Source organism: Petaurus breviceps, unplaced genomic scaffold (assembly GCF_028583685.1).
Source record: "Petaurus breviceps papuanus isolate PSGF00001 unplaced genomic scaffold, PetGlider_PUasm1.0 37, whole genome shotgun sequence".
Taxonomy (NCBI): domain Eukaryota; kingdom Metazoa; phylum Chordata; class Mammalia; order Diprotodontia; family Petauridae; genus Petaurus; species Petaurus breviceps.
Window position 1 is genome coordinate 77879689 of NW_027186296.1, and position 27460 is coordinate 77907148.

General features: G+C 39.1%; 2 protein-coding genes across 3 annotated transcripts in view; one reads left to right on the forward strand and one right to left on the reverse strand.

The window, feature by feature from the left end:
- ARL3 (ARF like GTPase 3) overlaps positions 1-23675 on the reverse strand; it is a 28401-nt gene extending 4726 nt beyond the window's left edge. The window contains exons 1-5 of the mRNA XM_069098855.1: positions 23516-23675; positions 16976-17119; positions 13448-13564; positions 8138-8188; positions 6155-6340 (exon numbers count right to left, since the gene is read on the reverse strand). Coding sequence (XP_068954956.1) covers positions 6155-6340; positions 8138-8188; positions 13448-13564; positions 16976-17119; positions 23516-23518 — 501 coding nt within the window. The 5' untranslated portion in view covers positions 23519-23675. The remainder of the gene's footprint in view (positions 1-6154; positions 6341-8137; positions 8189-13447; positions 13565-16975; positions 17120-23515) is intronic.
- A 202-nt stretch (positions 23676-23877) lies between these two features.
- Positions 23878-27460, forward strand: part of SFXN2 (sideroflexin 2) — a 92100-nt gene continuing 88517 nt past the window's right edge. For both annotated transcript variants that reach the window (XM_069098848.1, XM_069098852.1), the window contains exon 1: positions 23878-24008. The gene's annotated coding sequence lies outside the window, so the exon portion shown is untranslated. The remainder of the gene's footprint in view (positions 24009-27460) is intronic.

A 27460-nucleotide genomic window follows, 5' to 3' on the forward strand; every position in this document is an offset into this window, starting at 1 on the left:
GGGGGGGACACGGACGGGGACGGGACGGTGCATACAGAGGGTACCGTAATGTAGCGTGTAGCGCAGGGGATCACCTTCACTACAGTAGCAATCTCAATAGGGCTTATTTTCGGGGGAGGGCTTATTATCGGGGAAACACGGTAGTTTATCCATTCTGGAAAGCAATCTGGAACTATGTTCAAAAAGCTATTAACTGTGCATCCCCTTTGACTCAGCAATCCTGCCACAAGGTCTCTATCCTCAGAGATCAAAGAAAGGGAAAAGAAGGTATACATACAAAAATATGTACAGCAGCTCTTTTTATGGTGGCAAAGGAATAGAAATAGAGGTTACCCATCAATTGGGAATAGTTAGAACAACTTATGGTATGTGAATGTGATGGAATACTATTGTGCTGACTTTAAGAAATGATGAAGGGGGGGCGGCCAGGTAGCACAGCAAGTAAGAGCACCGGCTCCAGTGTGAAAACGACCTGGAGATCGAATCCCAGGCTCACACTTAGCACCCAAGCAGAAACACCTGGCCATGTAACCTTGAGCAAGTTACTTAACCCCAATTGCTTAGGGGCGGCCAGGTGGTTCACTGAGTAAGAGCACTGGCTCCAGTGTTGGGACGACCTGGAGATTGAATCCCGGGCTCAGACACTCAGCACCACACCCAGAAATAACTGGCCGAGTAACCTTGAGCAAGTTACTTAACCCCGATTGCTTAAAGGAAAAAAAAAAAAAAAGAAATGATGAAGGGGTCAGGAAGAGTCAGACATGATTGAAACAACTGAACAACAGTAGTTTTGGAGAAACCTAAAAAGATGGAGTACACTGATGCAAAATGAAGTAAACAGAACTAAAAGAACAATTTATATAATTACAACAGTATAGTAAAAATAAATTGAAAAGACTTTTAAGGACTCTGTTCAGCGCAATGATCAACCACAATCCCAAGGAACTCATGATAAAACATACTACTTATGTCCTGATAGAGGGGCAATAGCTTCAGAATGGAGAATGAGACTTTTGGGAAGGTGAGGATGGGGAGGAATATGGGGGAAGAGATGTGGCCTATTCAGGAATTTGTTTTGCTTTACTTTACATGTTTGTAAAAAGGAGTTTTGTTTTTCTTACTTTTTACATTGAGGGGAGGAGGGAGGTGGAAAGAAAAGAAAGTGGATCCAGCAATACCAACTACTAGGTCTGTATCCAAAAAGATTTCTTTAAAAAGGGAAAATAATCTATTTGTACAAAAAAATATTTATAGCAGTACTTTTGTGATGGCAAAGAATTGGAAATTAGGGGGATATCCATGAATTGGGGAATGGCTGAACAAGTTGTGGTGGAATACTACTGTACTAAAAGAAATGATAAGCAAGATGTTTTCTGAAAAATCTGGAAAGACTTATATGAACTGATACAAAGTGAATTGAGGAGAACCAGGAGACGACTGTACACAGTAACGACAATCAACTATGAATGACTTTGCTATTCAGCAATACAATGATAAAAACAATTCTAGAGAACTTATGAAGAAAAATGCTATCCACCTCTGGAGAAAAAACTGATGGAGTCTGAATGTAGATCAAAGAATACGTTTTCAACTTTATTTTGGTTTTTTTTTTGGTCTGTTTTCTTTTGTAACATGGCTGATATGGAAATGTTTTACATGACTGGACATATATAATCTATTGCAAATTGCTTGTCTTCTCAAGGAGGGAGGAGGAAAGGGAGAGAACCTGAAACCCAACATTCAAAAAAACCCCAAATGTTAAAAATTGTTTTTACATGTAAATAAGGAAAAATAAAAATAGTAGCTTATGCTTGGGAAAGTGAAGAAAGAACCACCTAAAGAAAATGAAGAACTATAAACTAGTGAATAATTTGTGCCTATCTGCAAAGCTGATGTTAAAGTATGGATCACATACCAGTGTAAGAGTGCTAGTGATCCTTCCTAATACCAAAGTATCCATATGATTATCTCAATAAAAATAGATATCTACATAGCCTCTGGACATAAGAATTAGTAAAAAAGAATCAGGAATATTTGAATTCTAAAAAGAAAAGTTGATTTTGGTGGGGTAAGCATGGATTGCCATATGCTAAAGTTCAGTTATTTGGACCTTTGGGGTCTAAATGAGAATGAGATTGATGTGGGCCTATGTTATCAAATAGGTAGTTTTTTAGAACCATCTGACCAGATTAGGCTAAAACTTTCAGTCTCTGAGAAGAGAGACAGGGATGAACATTCAGAGGTACTTTAGTTTAAGATTCAAGTCTAATTTGTGAAAAGGGAAAACTTGACAAAGGGCTGCTTTTACTGCATTTCTGGCTGGCTGTAATTTAGATAATTTGTTCCTTATTTCCAAAACAGCCAAAGAAGAAGAAGTAACAGAAAAGAAAGCAAGAAGTTCCTATGCTAAACGTTATGAATTGGGAAAGGCCTCCATAGCATCTAGTTTAGGCATCTTTATAAAGGAGCTGAGTAGTTCCAGATCCAATGTCTTCAGCAATAGTTTCTTCTCTTTCAATTCTCGCTTACTTGATGTAACTGGGTCTCCTGTGACTTCTCTTCTGGGCCGTAGGACTGTAATGTTCTCTCCCTACTTTTTTGTCTCCTCCACTCCCTTTTTGTTCTTGACAATTCCCCATTAAAACCTGCCTTAATTCTATGATGGTCCCAGATCACAGTTACCATAAATCAGGAAAAGCAAAAGCAGTTCAGACCTAGATCTTCAAATTGACTTCAAAAGTCAATTTCATCACATAGAAAAGGTGCTGCTGAACAATATACCTTACCTCCTTTTTATGGAGACACTGCTTGTACTCTGCTTGATAATATCAGGGGAGCAAGGCCCAAGATTGCATCTTACCCTTTTTAAATTCCAAAACACAGTATTCACCTTTTTTTTCTATTGCAATTAATGATATGATCCACCCAATTCCAATTGAGTCCAATGGGGAGTGTGGCTTAGAATCCACCATGTAAGTATCCTTCCCACCCTAGTGTGGCCATAATTTGTCAGAATAAGACAGGTCTTTTAAAACACACAGTAACACAAAAGATACAAGGGATACAATTAGAGAGATATTGTCTTCAAAGAGATTACAGGTTACCTTTTTTTCTGGCCTTCATATAGGCCTTTGGGGTCATAAGACCTGTGGCTGGCAATGTTACCTGACCCACTTATTGTTTGGTCTTCTTTGCGGCTGTTATTAGGTAACCAGTATTAAAGGCTAGCTTTAAGAGGAAGAATAAACAGGATACTTTACACAATAACAGTGTCTCGAAGTGTATTCAACTAATGCAAGTTACTAAACTTTATATTTTCCTAGTAAAGTGTTTTACTTTTAAACACAATAACCTTCAGGCTTGATGAACAAAAGCATTAAAGGCCCACAATTTTAATGAGCAAAGCCAGAAGGGAATTAAATGATTTAAGTGACTTGATAAAGTGGAAAACAAGAAAATGACTGAATGGGCAAAAAGCTTGGGTCAGGGGCATTACCTGGGGGAAGGGTCAGGGTGACCTAATATGACGCAAAAAATATGCTTTTCATAGAAAATTGTCAATGACCTTTCTTCAATCCCAAAAGGTTAACATTAAGGGACAATAGACATCAGATTCCCTTCTTAATTAACATTTTTATTAAATAACCCATTTCAAATAATGGTTAAATTCTCTAAATTTATATCATTCTATTAACCATAATCTAATCTCATTAACCTTGAAATCCCAGTCTTAACTACCCAATTCTATACACCATGGTACTATCTACTAAACTAATTAAGTGACCTTCAAACTGTTCCTTCTCCATATAAAGTCATTATTTTTCTTGTTCATAGTTCTTTCTTGGGTCTCTTGTGCTGTCTTTTCCTGTAAACTTGATTCCTGAAGGTCCTGCTCTGAGAAGTTTCCTCTTATCAAAACAGTACCACTGGTCATTCTTGTTCTTGTGTTCCATTTAAATTAGTCTATCTTTCCACCCATCTGGTATGCTCAGTAGCTTATAATTTCTAATAAATATGCGGTGCACCAAAAAAGCACTGAATTTCTCTGTCACGATCTCAAAGTCAAGGGAAGAGAGCACACTATAATTTTCCCCTGGCCAATAAAGGGAAGGAGGAATGAGAGGTAAAGATAAACAAGAGAGTGATTCAGTGTGCTCTAAAGCTTTACCTTTCCAGTCTAATTCTACTCCTCAGAGCACTTCTAGAAATTGCTCTCTTTACTTTCTTAGGTTCTGAAGGCAGACACATGGAACAAGAACCTTACTGGTGAACTCCTGTTTTGCTTCCCGCTCCCCCCATATTCTATCCAAATGAAAAGAGATTACAGCTATCTTATTTATCATTGCTTCTAAAATGTTTCTGTAACTCCATCCTCTGGTTCTTCAAACTCTAGGATACAAGTAAACTAGTGTTGTAGACTATTCCATGAGAAAAGAAGTCATGCAGAGATAGCAGCTCATCAAAACTGTTACAGTAGAAGGAACTCTAGTGGAGAGTCCAGAGACCAAGGTTTTAGTCTCAGGTCTATTATCACCTAACTGTGTGAGTTTGGGTAGGCCCCTTCTTGACTTCAGTTTCTTCCTTTGTAAAATGAGAAGATTAGATTAAATCATCACCAATATTCTTTCCAGGTCTAAAAATTCCATAATTTTAAATGTAGGAAGGATTGCTATAATCTCCCATGCTTTATCCACACTAATGAATATGGATAGCTACTGTCTACCTTAGTTTTTTTTTTTAGCTAACCACGGGTTGTTAAACCAAATTATCATACTTTCATGTACTCGTACATTGTTTAGATTCAACCATATTCATCAAAATAAGCTCAGATAATGTGTTGAAAAAATGATTGAAAATTAAGATACAGATTTTCAGAAAGTGATGGAGGCCCAAAAGAGCTCTAGAATGATTGGAGGAGGCCTAAATAATCTGTGGCTAGAATTAGTGCTATCTCCTGCTGGTAGAGTAGGAGAGGACAGCTTTGTCATGGTAAAGGAGGTCAGCATTCAGAAGTGATTAACTTGTTTTTATTGATTGCTGTGGTCACTTGCCTCATGCACAGTGAACTTCCCCTCAAATTTAGGAGCCCAACACAGGTGCCGCTGTGGTTGGATGCTGCTTGTGTATCACAACAAAAAGGCAAGTAGCAAACCATAAGAAGAATGGAGGCAATTCTAGAAAGTGACTATTTTGCATATGATAAAAGTCTGCTAGGCAGTTTTAAGACAAATCAATGTTAAATGTCTTGGGTAAAAGGGAAGAACATCAGAAGGGAAATGGAAAGAGGCTGCAGAACACTCATCAGGTACAGAATTTTAGCTTCTTATCCCAACATGTCAAGTTCAGAGAAAAGCAAACAGGTTGTTTCATTAGAGACAAATACCATATGGCAATTAGAAAGGTTATACATTTTTTTAAGGATAGTGAAATCTAACATAATATTCAAGCATGGCTGTCTAAGACTTCTATAGCACTGGTGTAGAACAGGTAAGCAGTAACTACAGGCCCTGTTTAGCAGACCAAATGGTGAAAAGGGGGAGGCGGGGAGGGAGGTATCTCAACTCCTCAGGGCTTTAAGATAAAGGCACAATCCTAGAGACACTTGCTGTATATTGTTAACTGACTGACTGACTGTAATGATATCTTGTGTGGAGTATGAGAGGCTGGAACAATTAACCACTCTCTGGAAATATAGATCCTTAGCTGACAGTTGTTTGATTCTTCAAATTAACAGAATGAATATAATGTATGCAAATCCTACGTATAAAACATAGGATATTAGAGGCTTTCCAGTGGGAAAACCAATCAGTAGTAATAGGAACGATAGCAAGGAGAAGAACAGAGGAGGCAACTAATAGAAGAATGAAAACTGCCAGGTCAACCAATGCATTCAATTCTTGATGGCTCTATTATGTCAACATATATTTGTAACAGTCTTTAGTCACTTGCTTCAAGTTGCTGTGCTTCTGGCATATCAAACCAATACTACCATTTGGTTGCTAAGCAGAAATGTTTTAAAACTCTTAAATAGACTTTCATATATAGGAGCAGATTGCACATCTGCCAAGGGACCTTAATTTCCTAGCTTTCTCTGTTCAGACATTCTCTCACAGTCACTATGCTTCTCCTGTCCCATGCTTCCTAGTCATCTCACCTGTACTCCTTCTGCTGTGAGGGCTGAGCAAGACTGGATCTGCCAGACCCTGTCTCGGATTATGTGTAGGTTCAGTCCTTCTGCAATCTCTGAGGCAGGGGCTGCGGTGAGCAAATCCTGCTTGTTAGCAAAGATGAGCACAGGGACACCACTTAGCTTTTCTTCATCCAGTAATTCAGCTAGTTCCTGTACCATTTTAGAAAAGGAGGTGAAAATCCACACTTGACTGTCCAACTTAACCTCACCTCTAATAAGAAAAACATTTAGATATACAGGAGATTGAAAAAAGAACTGAATGAGATTATTCTCATACTACTGTATTAAGATTAATATACATGCCTTGTTTCTTTTAATTATTGCTAAAACAACATGTTTATGGTTACATCTATAACTTATGTTTTATTTGTTCATTTTCAATTTTCTTTTCTTTTTGCATCTGAATATTTGTCAAGGGAGGTTAAAATAAGTTTTATTTTAAATTAAAAAAAAAATTTAGAACAAGTGATGGCCCTGAACCTTCCTAAACCACCAAGATTGTACTGCTGAAGAATCCAGCTTTATACCATATCTGTAACTGACAAGTTGCCTTGCCCTTTCATGCCATTCTGGGAAGACTATGAATTTAGACTAAAATAAGTACCTTCTTTAGAAGCTATGATTGTTTTAATCACTGTCCTATGGAAAACATGGGCATGTACCCATATCATATATAGTATCTATGTCGTCCCTAAGTTTCATGAGCCTACTTAGCAAAATTCCTGTATTTAGATTTAGGGGGTGGAGTGGTGGTCCAATTGTAGGTTGGTTCTATCTGCAGTAAATCTTTTAGAGGAAGTCACGAATAAACCTAATTGCAAACCACATTTCACACAGAGTTTAGCTACTTAAAAATCATTTGGGAAGGAGCTAGATGGTCCATGAGGTTGATAACATAAGGACCTTAAATCAAGGTAAGACACAGTATTCCTGTTTGGTTCTGGTTCAAATAATGATGTTAAGTCACTGTGGTATGGTGGATAGTCTCAAAATGTATAGAGAGTTCTTGGTCTACTTCCTAGAGAAGAGGAAAAGCTACCAAAAGTCATTGGAATAAATGTACTCAGAAGTCCACCAGACCTAGGGTGAGACTATAAAACAGGCTGGTGGCCCTATACTAATGTCTGAGTCTTAACTCTCTAAGAAAGTGGACTTAATGAAGAGTGCATTTCAGCTTCACTTAACAAAGGGAAAAAAAAACCAGTCTATATTCATTTATGTCCTTTTACTTTAAAAAGTGTGGACACATATTGTACTATACAAGTGTTGTGTACTATGTATTTAGGAACAAGATAGGGTTAAAGGCCTCCATGGTTACTTGGCTTGGAGACAAAGGTAGTACACTTAAGTTATACATTTCTTTTTTTTTTAATTTTTAAGTAACTTGCTCAAGGTTACACGGCCAGTTATTATTTCTGGGTGTGGTGCTGAGTATCTGAGCCCGGATTTGATCCAGGTCATCCCGACACTGGAGCCAGTGCTCTTACTCGCTGAGCCACCTGGCCGACCCTAAGCAATTGGGGTTAAGTAACTTGCTCAAGGTTACACGGCCAGGTGTAAGTTATACATTTCTTATAATTCCTGTAAAATTTTTTTGAGTTACTCCAAGGACAGTTAAGTTAATGTTGAAAGATGTAAATAAAAACAAATTAACTTCCCTTTTTACCTCATTTTTAACAGGCTTGGTAGAGAACCGCAGAGGTTTTAGTCTTCATGTTAAATTTCATTTACCAATGTCATATGTTTTATTTGATTCATTTTTGTTGTAAAGACCTCAACTAAGAGTCTTTGAATCAACTTCTATTTTTGCCTAACTGACACAAGGTTTATTTTGTTTTAACTGTAAATGTTAAAAAAAAAATCGCTCCCTAACCCTCAAACATTTAACAAGGTAAATTAATGGAAAATCAGTCATTTTGCAAATATTTGGACAGAGGAATTATTTACCTGACCCGTCTCTTCAAATCGTTTTCTGTCTGCACTGTCGATAACATATATCTATAAAAGAAAAGAGGAATGGGGTTACTTCAGTTAGCAGAGATGGAAAAACACAGTGCTGTTTCTACAAGTGAGCAATAGGGATCAGTTCAGCCTTGCACTGAGATATCTAGCCTGAAAGTCCTCACTTTACTTAGGGAAGCAAAAGAAAATGGAAAATGTCTAGGAAATCTCTTCCCAAACACCAATATCAAGGAAGTCATGAAAGCAAGGGGAAGGCTTAGGGTAAGTATGGTGGTATGTTTTGAGACATGTGAAAATGGGGGCGGCTAGGTGGCACAGTAAATAGAGCATCCTGGAGTCAGGAGGACCTGAGTTCAAATTTGACTTCAGATACTTAACACATACCAGCTGTGTGACCTTGGGCAAGTCACTTAACCCCAACTGCCCTCCAAAAAAAAGAAAAAATCTAGTTTGTTTAGCTTAAGAGACAAGGAGCTGACAACTGGAAAAATGTGGGGAAAAACTCTGTTGTTGTTAAAAGAGGATTTGGAATTTAGTATATATTACATATACAGAACTTCTTACAAATTTCTTACAAATTACAATTAAAACAATGCAAGAAAGAAAAATCTCCTACAAAAGTACTCTTCAACAAAAGAAACTAATATTAAAACTAACACCTTTAGTAGCAGTAAACTACATAAACATGCCTGAACGAGGCAATTTTTGTTTGTATCAGATTCTGTTTTGTGCCCAAACCAGACTCCCTTATAAAACAAAACCAATAAAATTCTTCTGCTGAAAGCTCTGTCAGTCAGGAACCCACAGCTAAAAACTATCAGAAATGAAGTTTAGTCTAAAACTACTACAGAAATAATTCTTGCTCCCAAGAACATTTATACCTTCTTTTTCGTTTTGTTCTCCAGGGAAAAACAAAGAAAGAAGAAAGGCACAAAGAATGTTCGGGTCTCAGAAATCTAAGGTCTGATTATTATTATAAAATATCCAAAGAGGTACAATAAGATATAATACTCTATTCATATGAGCACCTCATAAATGTTGAATGACTAGCAAGTTAATGTAGAACATGATATTTGAAGGTATTTCTAACTCAGGGGCTCATAATTTTTACATTACAGGAGTGGTATAAATACCTTATGCAGAAAGAAAGGGAACATATTGGGAAGGTAGCCATCTCTGTGTTAGAAATGAGTAACCATGTAACACAGAGTAGGTTTTACTGTTATTTTGTGTGAGGGAGTCTAAACTAGACTGAGATGGACTTCATCTAAGTATGTGACAGAAAGAAGAATATGAAAAATGAGAAAACATCACATCAACAGTGACTAGAAGGATGTCCCCAGTAGAAAAGGCTGCCTAGAAGGTCTTATGCAGGTGACAGAGGAAGGAAACAATAAGAGTCATAGATTTTCAAAATTGAAAAGTGTCCTCAATAATCATCTGGTCTTTTTTTGTTGTTGTTGTTGCTTTTTGGAGAGGGAAAGGTAGGGCAACTGGGGTTAAGTGACTTGCCCAAGGCCACACAGCTAGTTTTGTGTTAAGTATCTGAGGCCGCATTTGAACTCAGGTCCTCCTGACTCCAGGGCCAGTGTTCTATTTACTGTGCCACCTAGCTGCCCCCAATAATCATCTAGTCTTAACCCATGCATGAAAGAATTTTCTCTATTAACACGCTTCAGCAAGTGGTCATCCACCCTTTGCTTGAGGACTTCTAATGAGGGGAACCCACTATTTGCCAAGGTAGTCCATCCCTCTTTCTGATAGCTCTTAATTGTTATCAAGTTTCTCCTTAAACCAACTTTCCCCTTTGCAATTTTCACCCATTTTTCCTGGTTCTGGAACCAAGCTGACAAATCAAATCCTTATTCCACATGACAGTAATTCAAATACTTGATGAGTCATCATGTGCCCTTTAAGACTTCTATTCTTCTGGCTAAATGTCCTTTGAAATATCATTAGCCTATCAACGTCCTTCTTCAGATGTGGCTCTCATAACTGAAAATAGTAATCCAGATGTGGTCTGCTGAGGCCAGAGTATGGTGAGACCATCACCTTCTTGATCCAGGATGGCACACATCTCTTAATGCAGCCTGAGATTATGTTAGGCTATCACATCATACTGATGACTCATAGTGAGGGTATTAGCTACTAATACTCACCCCCCCCCCCAATCACAGAGAAGGAAAATGTGCTTGCCTAGAAGGTCTATGAACGCAAAGACAAAATATTTTTGGTCTATTTCAAATATTATGTGGAGTTGGTGAAGGGTTCTAAAGAGTGGAGAGATATGGTTCCAAGGGAAGTCCAGAATGCTGACTCAAAATAAAACAGAACTGACTAGCAAGTTCAGAGGCTGAATGAAAACAAGAGCAGAGCTTTGGCAATGAAGTTGGTATTTTATACAAACAGTCCCATAAAAACACTTCTGTGTTATGGCAAGCATGTTTTCAAAAGCAGCCATATTTTTCCTCCATCTATACATGTTTTTCCAGCTTTCTTTTTTTAATTTTAATTATTTTTAAATTAATTTGTTTGTTTACTTTTAGTTTACAGGATTCAATTCCACAATTTCTTGAGTTTCACATTTTGTCCCCCTTTCTCCCATCCCCCCCATGGCAGCATATAGTCAAGTATAGGATCTGTAAATACTCTATACATGTTTTTCATAGTGTTTGGCTAATCTCTCAAATCACTTTCAAAAACATTTGGAAATAATTGTACAATAATTCTAAGGACAGGCCTAGAGAATAGCTACCCCTTTTACTAAGAAATGAGTCAAGTGAAAAGCAATGGATAGGCTTGTCTGGTGGGTTCATTTTGCTTTTCTTCAGCATTTTGTTTTTTCTTCTTCACCACAGATTTTATCTTTTAAAAAATGTCTATCTCTTTGTGGAACACTGCCACTTATAGGAAAATGCAATTGGCTCCTGATATGATTTATTTTTTGTTGTCTGTTAATCTAGGTATGTAAAACACAAACCCATAATCAACTAAAACAATGCATCCTGTTTTCAGAATCAAAGAACCAGAGAAAACAGAAGCTTTAGTACTCTTCTAATCTTGATATTAAAATAGTGTAGGTCAGAATAAACTTAATTATTAGCCCTATTCTAAAATCCTGATTTAGCTCAGGACACTTGGAATTTTGCCTTATGCAAAAGTTAAGTACACAAACCTTCTAGGAAATGACTTTGAAGTTCTATTCGATTATCAGAAAAAGGATCAGTGAAAAAGATTTTTGTCTGATGTGATATGTACTCCCCTAAGTCTATCCAACTCCATTATCCAAGGACTGATCATATAGTCAATGAATTAAAGGTTCTTTTGTTTTTCTTCCTCCTCCCTACTGCTGCCACCTTTTGGCCATTTTGCTGCTCATAAACATCTCTCCACCAGAGGGTAGGCACATCAAGAAGAAATGAAAATCACATTTGCTAGTAGCTGAGGAAAAAGTTTGGGGGAGGGACACTGAACCTATTGATTGAAATGAGGTTTCTGGATTATCTGTACAGTTCTAAAAACTTTCATAATTATTCCACACCAGCACATGTCCACTGTTTGCTGTAGTATAGAAATCACCTTGTTTCAGAAAATTTGAGGCATATCTGAGAGTTCTCGGAGATGAGTAGAAAATGGCTTGATTTGGTTATAGAATGATGAGAAAATCACTTTAAGCTGTGTTTGAAAATAAAAATCAATGTAGTTTTGTCATATAAGGCTCTACCTTGAGAAACTGCAGTGGTATGTATTTCTATGCTTTCTAATAAGCTTGAAAAGTTATATCTGCCCATTACTTCTATCATACCGTTTAGTTCTCATGTTCTCTAGAATTAGAAAATCATGAACCAGATGTGCTTCATGCTTTGGATCCTCCCTTGAGAAGAACTTGGGCTATATCTAGGAACTGGGTTAACCCTTTCAGGCTACCAAGATGCTACCTAATTCCCTGTGCCGTGGTGTCTTCCTAGTGGGAAATAGTTATATTCCTCTTGAAACTGTCTGAATTAGTAAACAATTTGGAACCAGGTTTCCCTAAGTCAAGAAGTAAAGAATTTAAAGCAAACAAACCAAAAATGACACCCCTAAGAGCTACAATAAGCCTGGCAAGGTGGTGCTGTGGACTCTAGCCTGGGGGGCTCGGCTGATAACCATAGTCTCAAAGGCACTGGAACAATACAAGGTTGAGTCTAAATCCAAGAGGCAGCCTTGCACTGGCTGCCTGATGTTGCAGAGAAAGACTTACCTCATGTTGTTGTGCTGAACTGATTTTTGCTCAAATATACATAACTTGCTGGGTACATATGGTTTACACAAAATGCTGCATCTGTGATCACATTATATCATCTTTGCATCCTGCCTACTAGCTGTTAGATCTACATGGCTCTTCAATTCTTATCCAAGAACCAGGAAATTTCAGAGATCTCCTTTGGGAGCCTGACAAATATCTGTGTCTTTATATTACCCACCTTCTAGAATTTTCCTTACTGTCTTATACCTGCAAAGATCTAATATAAGCTTTGTTTCTCTGAACAACCTCTCTCTTTACTCTATTGTGCACTTTTAGTACAATTTAAGAATAATACTTGTGTTTAATAAAACAAATATAAGAATGCATGCTGTAGGTAGATAGTTTCTTTCTTGGAAAGTTTTTATTTTTCCTCGTAGGTTCCCCTCCCCCCCCATCCTAGTCAGCCTTTTTTCCCCACACCAGCCTCAAACATTCAATTTGGCATCTAGGCCAGATAAGTTTTCTCCACAAAAAGCCGGATTATGGCATGGCTCCTACAGCAGTGCCTTACACATAGCTGGAGCACAATTAGTATTTGCTTATTTGACTTTACAACACCAATATTTAATGCTTGGATATTATCATATATCCAAAGATAAGGAAAAATGAATTCTCAGAGGACTCATATGAAACAAGGCTCCTCCCATTTTAGAGAAGGGTGAAAGGAGCCCCTGCGCTTCATTTTGGTGACTACAGTCAGAGACTTTCTGGGATCTCCTAGGTTTTATTTTGCTGCTCAGATCACTGGAGAAATGTTCATAAATCGTTTACTTGGCCAAGGTGTGGAAGGTGAAGATATCGAGACCAAGCAACAGCGAAGTGCCTTACAAAAGCTATTCCAAGATTGCCTGCCTCACAATCCCCAGCCTTCTGCTGTCTCTGCTAATAAGTTCACGATGTTAATGTCATGGCAGTGGAAATACCGATAACGCGAACATTAGAGTGCTAATGCTCCTAGCACACAGCAGGAAAGGGTTGGAATTAATTCAGGGGTAGGCAGTACTTACAAGTACATCAGTATTTTCAAAATAATTCCTCCAGTATGGTCTGATTTTCCTCTGTCCGCCAATGTCCCATACATTCAGTTTAAAGCCTTGTGACTGTACACTTTTGATGTTAAAGCCCTGGAAGAGAAAAAGGCAGAAACACCTAGCTGAATTATGCTGTGAAATCATATTGCCAACAAGGTCATATTTAACAGCTTTGTCACCTCCCACTTCTGAGGGCTATTGACAGAGATGAAAACGGTACTGATGAAAATTATCTCCTATGAAAATGACAGAGAGAAGAAACTTCGCTCACATATAGTTTGCCTCACCAGTGTTGTGGAGCCAGCGACTGACATGGTCAGAGCACTGACATGCTCTCGTACACTCCATTCTCCACCAGCAGCCCTGCTTGGCTTCCACTCCAAGGAACAACATGCTCTTCCTCCAGGTCAGGATGAACTGGTCACCTGAAATCTCATCACTGTGACTCTACGCATCTTCACGTACTCCAAGCTGTCATTCCCCTCTGACTGGAAGGTGGAGCACTAAACTCCTCCCCAACCATCCACTATAGCAGGGCCACAACCTTCTCAGAAGAACTCTGCCCCGTGCCAGGCACCCTCTGGTGCTCCATTCTCAATCCCCCTGGCTTTTAGCTTCTTTCGTGTGTTGTCTTCTCTCATTAGATTGTAAGTTCTTTGAGGGCTGGGGCTGGCTCTTTTTCTTATTTGTATCTGGTACACAGCAGGTGCTTAATAAATATTTATCTAAGTAAACTGAATATCTACAGTGTTTATACAAGGGCGGGAGAGCCAGGACAGTGAGATTAATTTGGATAGGCAACATAAAGAGCTCTATCTGAAGAACCTAGAGTGGTAAAGGGTATTGGAAATGTGGTTAGACCTGAAGACTCAACAGAACAGAATGCTAAATTTAAAAAGGAACAACCGCTATATCTGAAGGATCAATTTCTTTAATTATAGTTCAAAGTGAAATATTTCTATATAGTGGATTAAACAGGGTATAGAAAGAACTAAACTTATACCACTATGTATGTGGGAGAAGGAATTTTCACTTGAATCATATTCTAGGACCAAGGAGATTTAGAGTACTGCTAAAACAGGCCACAATCAAACCCTGAAGTGAGAAGTCACTCTGTGGGTGATGATTGTGGAGAAACCTTCCTATCCCAAAAGAATAGTTTGTGTTGTTTTTTAGGAATCTTTGGTCAACTTGGAAATACATATTGATTTTCAGGAGTTACTGTAATGGAGAACCTAAAGGAAATGAGTAAATCATGGGTCAGCAGATTCATCAGTCAGGAATTATAAGAAGAAATGAGCAAAATCTTTTAAGATTTGGATAATGTTTTATAATTAGGAATATATTATCTTTCTGACAAGTGACACAGCAAAATCAAGACTTTAAAATCCAGTCTATAAGCTTGCTGCTAGAAGACAGGAATTTCATCCTGTGTTCACAGAAATGAACAGGGCAAGGGAGCTCCTTTATGAACATCTGGCAGATTTGGCTACATGCCACTACCACTACTCAAGATCTGAGACCAGGACACAACACATCTGAGACGGTGCTACCAGATTCCCCACTGCTGAGGAGAGAGTCATTTGAGTATAACCTATAGTGCTGGCTGCCTTTTCTATAAAATAATGAATGGAACATTTTGATCAATCTAGGTGTGAAGATAACGGGTAAATAAATGAAGAATGTATTTTAACTCTTTGCCAAAACTATCTAAAACTATTCACTTAATAATGCTCCTTTCAAATATAGAACATAAATGCCAGAACCTATCAACTAAAGACAGAGATGTATAGGAATCTGAAGGTCAGGATGTATAATATGAATCTGTGCTTTAGGGGAGTGCCTTGTCTTTTTTCTGAAGATTCATAAAAACTCTCTTTTTCTTCTCTTGCAAGGGCCCTGACACACTAGAGTGTTTTTCAGCCTTTCCAAGAGAAACTACTATAGTTTATTCTGTGACTCTTCTGAAATAAGGTACAAGTCAATATTGTTCACTAGTAATGAAGTACACACTCCAACAGTTGTACAGGTCTTACTATTCAGAAAGGAAGCAATGAATAACCCCAGGTCTATAACACTCTTTTTCTCACATATGCTAATACTGCAAGGTTATTTAGAACAGTAGATCAATTGCTAGTCAATAAATCCAGATATTTAGTGAGGACATAATTTTTCTCCTTAAAAATTTTCTCTCTTTGACTAACTTGATAGACTAGGCTCCTCTCAGCAACGCAACACTTTAAGACAACTCCAAAGACTTATGATGGGAAGGGCTATCCACATCCAAAGAAAGAATTACAGAGTCTGAATGCAGATGGAAGCAAACTACTTGCTCTCTCTCTTTTTTGTTCCTTCTTTCTTGTTCACTCCATTGGTTATAATTCTTCTTTACAACTTGACTAATGTTTGATGTGAAAGTATTTGTAGAACCTGTATCAGATTGTATACCGCCATGCGGGGGAAAGGAGGAAGAAGAAGGAGGGGGTAAAAATTTGGAACTCAAGGGACTGTGGAAGTGAATGTTGTAAACTAAAAGTCAATAAATAAATAAATAAATAAATTCAAAATTAAAAAAAAATTTTTTCTTTCTCTTCCACTCTTGCAGGAAAGGATGTATAAAGACCTTCACCTGAGTTTTTCTGTCCTATACTTGTTATTATAGTTATGATTAGATTTGGATGTTGTCTCAAAGTTTCAACAGGTTTGCAAATTGTAGTCTAGATACTCTGCCTATCCTAATCTTTCACTTATTTCAGTTCACTCTTACTAATTTAAAGTGCCCTATTATAATTTTTTTCTTGTAGAATCCTTTCTAAGAGGCTCAGTGTTAAAAATGCTTTTTTAATGAGCAAAACAGTACATAAAACCCTCAAAAACTCTTGCACACACCATTTTCCTATCCTTTTGGTTCATTCTGATTAGCCTTAGCTTTAGAACACAAACTGGCAGGGCAGAGTCTGTGGTGGTCTTCATTTTTGTATTGACAGTGCCTTGTACATATTTTAAAAAACATGCTCTCAAACAGCTTGAGTGTTCTTTTCACCAGTGCAATGAAAATCTAGCCATAGCATTTCATCCAGTGTAATTCTTGTCCATGTCTTTTTGTAAATCCTCTATAAAAGATCCATCTAAAGCACTAGGAGCTTTCCTCTGATTCTTTAAATATTTCATGGATCCCATTCAATATTTCATGAATTTAATCCTTGGGCTGTTATCTTTTACTGGTCCACCTCCCTTTTTAGTCAAAATATTATATGCCTTGCATTTAATAAAATGTTGGCTTCTATAGAATGTTGAATCAGAATATAGGTACTGTAAATATTTACTTTTAGATGGTGTAGAATATGTTGTTGGGCATTAATATTAATATGTTGGGCACTGAACCAAGAGCTAAAAAAACAAAAGTTCTATTTCTTCATCATATCTTTCATGCCTTAGTCTTCCTTTTTCTAAAGGGCACGGTGTACCATGAAACAAAAATACTGCATAGTGGAATGTGTTTACCTGTGTAGGTGTAATGTGACTGATGTCTTCAGATGCAAGCTGCTTCAGAAGTGTAGTTTTGCCAGCATTATCCAAGCCCAGGAGAAGAATTCTCACCTCTTGGTCTGGTGCACTCTTCAATTTGCGCAGGATTGAGAGCAAACCCTTGGGTAATCACAAAGAAGAGAGGTTACTTTTGAGGCTTTATCATAAATGTCTGGATCTCACTGTGCTGGCCAATAAAGTGTAGATTCATTCTCATTGTACGTAGGTCTTGGTTAGGGATAGCTTCCAGCAATGTCTTTCAAACAAGTACCATTTATTTCACCTACTCCCTTCCTTCATATCTTATCAGGAGTATACTAATGTGCTTTGATAAGGACACTGGCAAAAGTAACTTGAATAAATAGCATTGCTTACCTATAGTTATGGCTGGACTCTGATGCAGTTGTCTCAAAGTTTGCAAACTGTAGCAGTGGCACTCTGTTTATCCTAATGCTCCTTTGCTCCTCTATTTCAGTTCATCCTTATTAATCTGAAGTGCCCTATTACAATTTCATTCTTGTGGCATCCTTTCCGAGAAGCTCAATGTTATGGCTTTTTTTTTTTTTTTATGAGCAAAACAGTACACATAAAAATTAGGTAACTATTAAAGTCAGTGAGGGATCCCAAAACAGTCAAAAATTAAAGAAAAATATTTCCAAATTTACCCTAATACTTTTGTCCCATAGATTCTTACTTCAAATTTTTCTTCTTCTACAGGTTTTTAGAAAGAATACTATTTCCTTCTGCAAATGACTATCATGTTAAAATATGATATGGGGATAACAAATGGTCATATGCATAATATGCTAGGTAATACTCAAATTCATCAGTTAACTTTAATAAGACAAAAGCACTTCTGTAAAATAACACTCAACTCTTCAAATCTGATACTGGATTTCTTTGCATACTAATTCTAGTCCCAATTATGCCACAGACTTACTAAGGGATATTAACTTGTGTCAATTATCAATTTTCCCATCTTTAATAGAGAAAATTTATATTTGGCAGAGAATTAGCATGGCTATAGTTCAGTAGTGTCAAGAATAGAAATGGATTCCTGTGGGCCTTATATTGACTTAGAAAATCACAAATTAACACTATATATGCTATGTTTTTATTTATTTTATAAAACATTTAAAATTACATTTTAATCTGGTTTGGGCTGCACTTGGGAGTTTTGTACAAGTTTGAAACCTTTGCTATAATGGATACAGAGCTGGCCTTGGACTCATCAAGACCTAGATTCAAGTCCAGTCTCCAACAAGCCACTTCACACCCTCAGTGACTCAAGCGATTGTGTAAGGCTCCAAACTGCAGGGCTGGTACAGATCTGCCTTGGGCAGGGGAGACAGGATTTCCCCATCCCAATTAGTGCTTGATTAAATGGAGTAGAATGTGTTTAATACATATGGTTAACCCCTAGAAAGTAGATGAGTACAGATAGGTAAGTCCATTATCAAATAATTCAAGAAGCCTCCTAAGATCAATTTTAAAAACAGTTGAAATTTATCACCATACTCTATATTACCTATTATGCATTTGATAGAGCAACTTAACAGAGCAATTAATCCCTATGGAAATCTTGAGGGAAGAGTTGTTTTTCACAAAACAGCTTTATATTCTAAAATTTTCAAACCAACAAAACTTTAACTACAATTCTGCTCTGGCCTGTTTCCTTGAGCTCAGTATCTCCAGACGTAAGAGTCATTAAATAAATATATGATATTTGGGTTTCTGCATACTCAGAGTTTTTTCATTTTAAATTCCTCAAACAAAGATAATTTCTATTTATCCTAACAATAGGCAAGTCAGGAAGAAACCATTAGAATTCTAGCTATAACTACACAAAATGGATAGTACAGAGATTATAAAAAGAATACTTTCTATATTCTTAATAGCAATTTTCCTATGGAAAGAATACCGAATTGTGAAGATTTGCTTTCAAAGAAAGTGACACTTAAAAAAGCAGGCTCACAGATGTAGGGCTGGTGGTGATTACAGTCCAACCTACCCCCTCCCCCATTTTACAGATGAGAAAATTGAAGCCCAGAGAGGTAAGTGACTTGTTCAAGACATGTATGTGGTTACTAAGTATCAGGGCTGGGATTTTAATCCTGGTTCTGACTAAAAATCCAGTATCTTTTCCTCTACCTTTGCATGGCAGAATGATGAATGGTATTAGGAATGACACATGCAGTAAAGTGTATCACACCTACTGACAATCCTAGTCAGTGGATCACAGGATTATAAGGGTTAGCTAAAGAGGGAAGATATTTATAGAAATCAGTATTCTACCTGAAGTGAATAAAGTAAGCTGATTTAAAAGCCTGAAGGTAAAGTAAAATAAGCCTACCTCCATATATGCTTGTATAACACTATTCATCTGTTTATCTGAAATGTTATTTGATCCAAAGTTCAGAGAAATTAATATTCCTAGCACTTAATAAGACATTACTATTTTCTAAATATACCTTAAAGCACAGCTAATCATACCATAAGGTGAATAATCTCAGCTAGAATACGAATTTAAGGTATATTTTTAGCATCCTGCCCTAATATTTCTTGATTAAGGACTATAAAAAAATTCATCTAATAGTATATCACCATCATATGGTGTGTACAGCAGTTATCATATTCAAACTGGTGGGCAAAATAGATCTAACTCACATATAAAATATTTAAATGAACTTTCACAGTGAATAGGTATATAAGACTAAAGTACCATAGACACCTATTTAGCTAAATTACTGGCAGGGCACATGGGGCACTGACCTGAAATGTCTATAGCCTACGTCATTCCAAGTTTAGATGTAGAAGAATATATAAAAATTTATCTGTTGGGATATTTGAACCTTACAAATGGTGGGAAAACTTCCTGTTGCTTATACAGGTTCCCCTCAATTAGCTTAAAATGGAGACTACTCATCTTTAAAAAAAAAAAATCAACCATGGTGCTGCTAATTGGGACCTTCCTAATCTCCAGAATCTTGTGACTGGACCTTATACAGGATTTGTCTACAGCCTGGTCATCTCTTACTTCAAAGAGCTGTGAGTTTGTAGCCGTTGTTACTCCCTTCATCTTAGTAGGAAATCTTTAAGAGTTGTTGTAGCACAAAATCTCAGTGTCTTGACATCTACCTTATCTAAGCTAGTCCTCAGGAAACAAACCATTCAGTCCATTAACAATCCTATAATCAAAGCTGTTGCAGTTGGTTAAGGTTGCTTGAAAGTTTGTGTTCTGCTAGCATCTGTGGTTTGCAAGAACCTAGAATAGTTTCACCTCACCATGAGGCATTACAAAAACGCTTTGATTGGAAGGAAGCAAACACTCATTTATTAAGTACCTACTATGTATCCAGAACTTCATTAAGCACTTTACAAGTATTATTCTATTTGATTCTCAAAATAAGCCTGGGAGAGGTGCTATTATTATCCCCATTTTTTGGTTGTTGTTTGTCCTTTGTTCTCAGAAGAGGAAATGGAAGTAGACAGAGGCTGTGACTTGCCCAGGGTCACTCAGCTAGTAAATTTTGAGTTTGGATTTTAACTCAGGTGTTCCAGACTCTAGGCCTAGCAACTCTAGTCATTGAACCACCTAAATGTAACAAACTGAGGTTAGTTATTTCTTTTGCTTTTTTTGGGGGAGGGCAATTTGGGGTTAAGTGACTTGCCCAAGGTCACAGGGCTAGTTTTTATGTTAAGTGTCTGAGGCTGGATTTGAACTCATGTCCTCCTGACTCCATGGCCGGTGATGTATTCACTGTACCACCTAGCTGCTCCAAGGTTAGTTATTTCTATAATAAATACATGAAAGTCTTGAGCTTTTCTTGGAGACAAAGACGTTAATGTTCCTTTCTTTCAGTGCCAATGGATGGGATTTTTCCTCATGAAGAATGGATCAATAGTACTTTTTATATAAAAAGGGTATAAAACAGTAGTGCCAAATACAAATGTTAATGGGGGCACTAATCTATACATAAGGATCTCTACCAAAGCATACTGGCTTGGTTTCAAAATGCAATCTATGTTTTAATGTACTTTCATTAATTTTGTTAAATATTTCCCAATTATATTTTAAACAATTCTGGTTTAGGAAAATCCTCAAATGCAAAATACACTTGAAAACTACCAACATATCAAAAAATAATAAAATAATACAATACCTTCTACAGAGTTTTGAATTTCTGAGTGACTGTACAAAAGAATCCTGGTTAAAAATGTGAAGTTCAGATTAAAAAGACTTATCCTGTTATTTCATACATATGCCTTATAACCAGCTTAAAATGTTTGAAGAAACTATCAGTGAATGAATAGGCTTTGTGTTACAGTAGCCCAATTTTTTTTAAAACAAACAAGTAATTATTAGTCCTAGCTGAAGGTTTTAGAGTTTGGTAGACTTTATATTTCAAGAAGTTGGTAACTTGCATCTATACTTTCTTTTATCACTTTTATGGGCCTTAAAGTGAAATTAGATTTGCTTCTATAATAATAGCACTGCAAATACCTATGTATATCATATTAGAAAAAATTCAAAATTAGTAAAATTATAGGAGTATAGGATCAGCTTATAGTTAAGATTCGATAATTAACTCAGAAAACATTAAGAGTGACTAAAAAGCCCAACCACAGAATTTTGAAAACTCACAAGGAATACGCCACGTTAAGTCACATTACAGATGCTAAAAATCTGACATTTTATTTTCCATTTCAATCATTTAAGTAAGCCTTTACCAGACATCCAGTACTGAAGGTCCTGAGATAACAAAGACAAAACCAAAAAGCAGGCCCTGTCTTAAGGGACTTAATTCAATTGCAACAATATCTGACCCTCTTAGAGATAAAAAAATTTATACCAAACATATACTATAGAATGTCTGTGCTAATTCTTTGCTTCATATATGCATATATGTATATATATACTCTATATATATCTACAAATACACATATGGAAAAAAATTTAGCAAAACCCTTGAAAGTGAATTTTCACCTGGAAATAGATCTAGTGGTTATTGTCATTTATATTCTTGATTAAAAAAAATTATTCAGTTCATTTGATGGATAAACTGGTAAAATTAGCCAATGATGATGCATTTGTCATTTGCGATGACAATCTTCATCTTCTCTTAGTCTGACATGCCTATTTAGCTTCAGTTCTAAGTTACTTTTTGTGTAAATATTTGTGTTCTTTAATGAGAAAGCTTTCTAATGAAAAGTTCATAAACAAATGATTAATAAAAAGATAACACCAAAAATATTTACACAAATCTGTTTAGCCTGAGGTTAACAAAACTGTTACATAGAATGTGCAAAATCTGGTTGGCAGCATTAGCTAAAATAATTCTACTTATACTTAGCAATCTGATCATGTGCAATAAATTGGTTTTTTCCTCCTATATTTATTCACTGATCTCTTATAAAATATTAGGTAAGTTTTAACACTTTGATCCAGTTTTTTCTAAGCCCTTTAACCACTGTAATATTCCAATATTTTAAAAGGTTAAAAAACAATCGACAATGGAGGACAACTCAAACCCTATTTTTCCTTTCAAATGAATAATTGACCAGCATTATCAGGAAGCTTGAGAATTCTTTTGTGATATTAACAAAATTTAAATGACATCTTCTCAGCCACCTCCAAATGAACTATTCCGAAGTCAACAGGGTCCAACAAAGGCCAAACTATCAGAAGTCCAAAAGATGGGAAAGTTCTAGCTGGGCTGATAAGTGATAAGTACCCTAAGCAGATAATCAGTCCACCTCCCCTTTTTTTTTGCCCGAGTTAGCCCGAGGCATTCTCCCGAGGCAAGGCTCTTTTATGAAGTTTGATCAGCTCAAAAAATAAGGGGGGGGGGCAGTCTCGAAGGAAAGGATGGGGCAAAGACCAGTTGGTGCACGGTCTCCTGATGGCCTGGGCAAAGCTGGGGCCCTGGGCTGGCTATCCGGGAGCCTTGGATGGGCAGGACCCCAAACCATAAAGGGGGAGACCCCAGTTAGAGCAGGCGACTCTCTCCTTGGGAAGCCCCTCAAGCGCAATGGGCCGTCCCCGCTCCCCAGGGCTCGCACCTGTGGATACGGAGCCCGGCCGGGGGAGCGCGCCCGGCACCCGGCGCCAGGCCCTTCCCGCCACTCCCGGATGGCTGCATGCAGGACCCCCGGGGTCCTGGGGAGTGAGGAGGGGCGGGCGGCTGAAAACCAAGCTTTACAGCCTTCACCCCTGGGGGCCCAGATCCAGCCGCCCCCACCCAGGCCCCAGGCGGCTGGGGGAGTTCCCCGGGAGCCCTTTCCCCTCCCCCCCCGCCCCCATCGTCAAGCTTCCCCCCTCCCTCAGGCCCCAGGCCTCCCACCCGGCCCATTTCGGGCACTCCCTGCCACCCCCAGGGACCCCCAGCGCGACGGGAAGGATCTGAGGGCTTCCCGGCCCCCCAGCCCGGTCCTGTCCGAGCCCCAGGGTCCGAGGGTTGACCTGGGTTGGGGGGGGGGGGGGGGCTCGAGAGCCGCCCAGACACTCACACTCACCATCCTCCCGCCGACTCCCTCCTCCTCCTCCTCCTCCTGCCTCCCCCCCCTCCCGTTACTAGGGGCAACTGCGGCGGCGCCGCCCGTCCCCGGCGCGGGCACCGCCCCCGACGTCCGGCCGCCGCCACACGCACAGTAGAGGCTGGGGCGGAGACACAGAGGAAGGGAAGGAGAAAATGGTCCCTCGGGTCCCTTCCTCAAAGAGCGCAAGCGCACAGAGAGGGGGTCCAGCCTGATCGCCAGGCCAGCCCTTCTCTGCGCAGGCGCATTCCCTTTTCTGCTTTAAGCCCAAGGTGGGGGCGTAGGTTATGGAAAGTTGCCCACGTGGCCAACCAGGGACAGCCCCTCCTATGATTGGTCCGGAGGCAGAAGAGTCGGGGGGGGGGGGGGGGGGCGGAGCCGAAGGGAGGCTGAATACTCCTGGGAGGGGTGGCTGTCTGTGTGAGCGTGCTTTGCTTTCGGTTGACTGTGTCTACGTCTGGCCTGGCATCAGGTTTGACTTTCGGGGAGCGCCCTAGGGGCTAGGGTGGACGGGCTCCTTTGACTGTCCTGACTCTTCCTGCGGACTTCAGGGTCTGGCTTTTATAGAGGAGAGGAGTTGCTTTCTGGACAGGTTCAGGCGCGCAGACTCCAGGTGTGGTGTCTACGGCTCAGTTCCCATGTGATGTGGCTGCCACAGGGTCAACGTGGCCAAAAAAAAGGGGGGGGGGCCACGTTGGGAAGGGTGGTACTACCCTTCCAGGCAGCCCCTTGGGAAAGAGAGAGGTAGCTGTTCCTCCCCTGCCCCCCAGTGCGAACACCTTGGCAGGGCCGAGAAGGACTCCTCCTCTACAATACACTCCCCCATCCTCACCTCAGAACCCTGTACTGGGTTGAGTTTCCCTAGGGGTTGGGGCTCAGTCTTGGAGCTCTCAGTGGGGAAAGGCAAGTTCCTGGAGGGGAGGGACCGACTCCTGGCAACTGTGCCCTGAGCTTGGATCCTGGGAGCCACGATGCTCTGGAGTTCCTCCAGGTCCCCAGGCACCTACCCTGGAGGCCATTAGATGCTGCCGCACCTCTTGTAAAGATGGCTAGGATGCCTTCTTAGAATACTCATCCCGGGATTGAGGTGGGGGTCTTCAAGGGCCAGAACAGCGTGATATTGCTCCTTGTCACTTTGGAAAGAGGGTCTGGATCTGTAGGAAAGATATGACCACTTCAGAAATGCTCCTGAGCAATCTGAAGCTTTATTGTAACTGATGACATCTGCTTAGCACCTTAACGTTCACAAAGAGCTCTGTTGTTATTGTTCCACGTTGTTTGACTGTTCCTGACCTCTTAGGCCATACATATCCTAGGAGTTTTCTTGGCAAAGATGCTAGAGAGGTTTGCCATTTCCTTCTCCACTGGATTAAGGTAAACCGAGGTTAAGAGACTTGCCCAGGGTAGCACAGCTGATAAATGTCTAAGGTTGGATTTCAACTCAGGTCTTCCTGACTCCAGGTCCAGGTCTATCCACTGAGCCACCTAGCTGTCTCCTTCACAAAGTGCTTACATTACTTTATTTGTTGCTCATATAACCTGTTGAAGTAGGTAGTACAAGTATCGGATTTTCGGGTGAGGAAATTGAGCAAGAGTCTTTTAGTGACTGAGATACAGATTCCATGTAGCAGAGCTAGTAACTGACAAAACGGGTTTGAACCCAGGTTTTCTGACACCAAATAAGTATCCTTTCTATAACTGCACAGCTTTCTCTTTGGAGGAGCAGAGATGACTTGGGCTTGGAAGTTTCAGGAAGTTATGTGTCTTTAGAGTTTGTAATTGTAGGATCTTCTTTTCTTTTTTCTTTCTTCTTCTCTTTTAAAAAAAAATAGTGATATATTTTCTTTTTACATCACCTGCTTTCTGTGTATTTTTCCCATCTCCTTTTAGAAAACCATCCCTTATAACAAATTTAAAAAAACTTAAAAAACAGTTTAGCCAAACTACACAACATATTGTAAAAGTCTAATATATGCAGTGTTCCACACCTACACCTCATTTCTGCAAAAAATGCAGACGTGGTCACCCTCCTACTCCCATTTTGGGGGCAGGAAGGAGACAGATTTCAATAACAGTAGGCTTTCCTGTTTGGTTGGAGTCACTGGACTTTGCCCACAGTATAACTCCTTAATTAATCGTTTGTTTGGGGTATATTTATAGAACTAGACTTTTGTGCTGTCCCATGGGGTATAACGGTTTTTATTGTAACAAGAAAGCTTTATTGTCAGCACTTAATTTCAGGGTTCAGGCTAGGTCCAAAACATCAGGAGAAGCTCAAGTCAAACTGATGGGAAGACCCAATTTCTACTCATGTTTCAGGCTCTCTCCAACATGCATTCACCCAGCTCAACCTGGAGGCCAACTTGCAGGTGCAGCGTCGTCAGGATCAGGGCAATTTTCATGGCATCTAGGCTATAGCCTCACTCATCTTGGGCAGGTTTCCGCATAGGCTGAAGAAGGATGTCCCTCTTTCTGTAAATGCAGAAAACACTTAGCACCTATTTGTCCTTTGTGAACTCATGTTTAGAAAAATTTTGATGCCTAAGGGAGGGTAGCATCTTCCTCAGTTAAACTAGAAATCCAGGGACAGGTAGGAATAGGAGGCTTATAGGTAGAGTTTGGCCAGGACAGCATATTATCTGTGCTTAATGGTTTCAAACATTGGTTTCTGCCTTGTGAGACATTTCATTTGGGAGACAAGATATATGCTCCTGTAGTATATGCTTAAATGCTAAATGGCTTGTCAGCCAGAATTTCATACAATCCTTAACTACTGCCTAGAGGTCTCCAGACCACTGGCTCTTGTACTAAAGAAATAATGGAAATTTCTGCTTCAAAATACTGGAGATGTTAACATCTTGTTTACTGGAGTTGGTGGGTATGAGTATAAGGCTGAATTAATAGCTTCATATGTCTCATTTTTTAGATTGTTTGGGCAAACCCAACATTTAGATTTTTTGTTCAAAAAGAGGTACAGACTAGTAGTCCCTGAGTCTAGCAAGAGATTGATGGTAAGCCATTAGTCATCCCTTTGTTCCTCTTTCCCTGGTGTAGGAATGCCAAGGATTACATACCTTCTTTTCTTGCTTGCCTAGAGCTTGAAGGAGATTGTTAGGGTAAAGTTCTTAGGAGAGGAGAAAGGATCCTCAAAAGCTTGACAATGAAATACTATTACCTCTCAGTACTGTTTGCAGCCCCACAACAGCACTTTCTTTCAAGGAGAAATTTGCTTTAAAGAAGGTAGTATTGAAGTTAGTGGGAAAGAACACTGAAATAGGGACCTGGAGATCTGGGTTCTAGATCACCTGACTGTGACCTTGGACAAATCAATTCTTTCTGTGGATCTCACTTTCTACCTCTGTAAAATGAGGGGATTGAATTCCACAGTTCCTTCCAATTCTAACATTTTATATTTCTTTTTTCTTTTTTGTTTTGCTTTTTGGTTTTTGGAGGGGGAAAGGCAGGGCAATTGGGGTTAAGTGACTTGCCCAAGGTCACACAGCTAGTGTTGTGTTTGAGGCCTGATTTGAACTCAGGTTCTCCTAACTCTAGGGCTGGTGCTCTATTCATTGTGCCACCTAGACACTCCTCATTTTATGTTTCTAAGGGGAGGAAGACTGATTCTGTTGGGTCTATGCAGGGGGTGGGGTGGGAAGAGTTAATTAGTAAGTCATTTGTCTCATTTCTTCCCAATCCAAGCTAGACACCTAAGTAACATCTGTGTAAATGTTGTTCCTTTGGGTTGACAGCAAAGCTCAAACTGTCTTTCCTACCCACTACCCTAAATGAGATCTTGTTTGGGACCAGGATTTCACCCTCAGTCAATCAATCAACAAACATTATTAAGTGCCTGTTATGGACCAGGCATTTTGCTAGGTGTAGCAGCAAGCACCCTGGAGTCCCTAGGGTGGCTGCTCACACAGG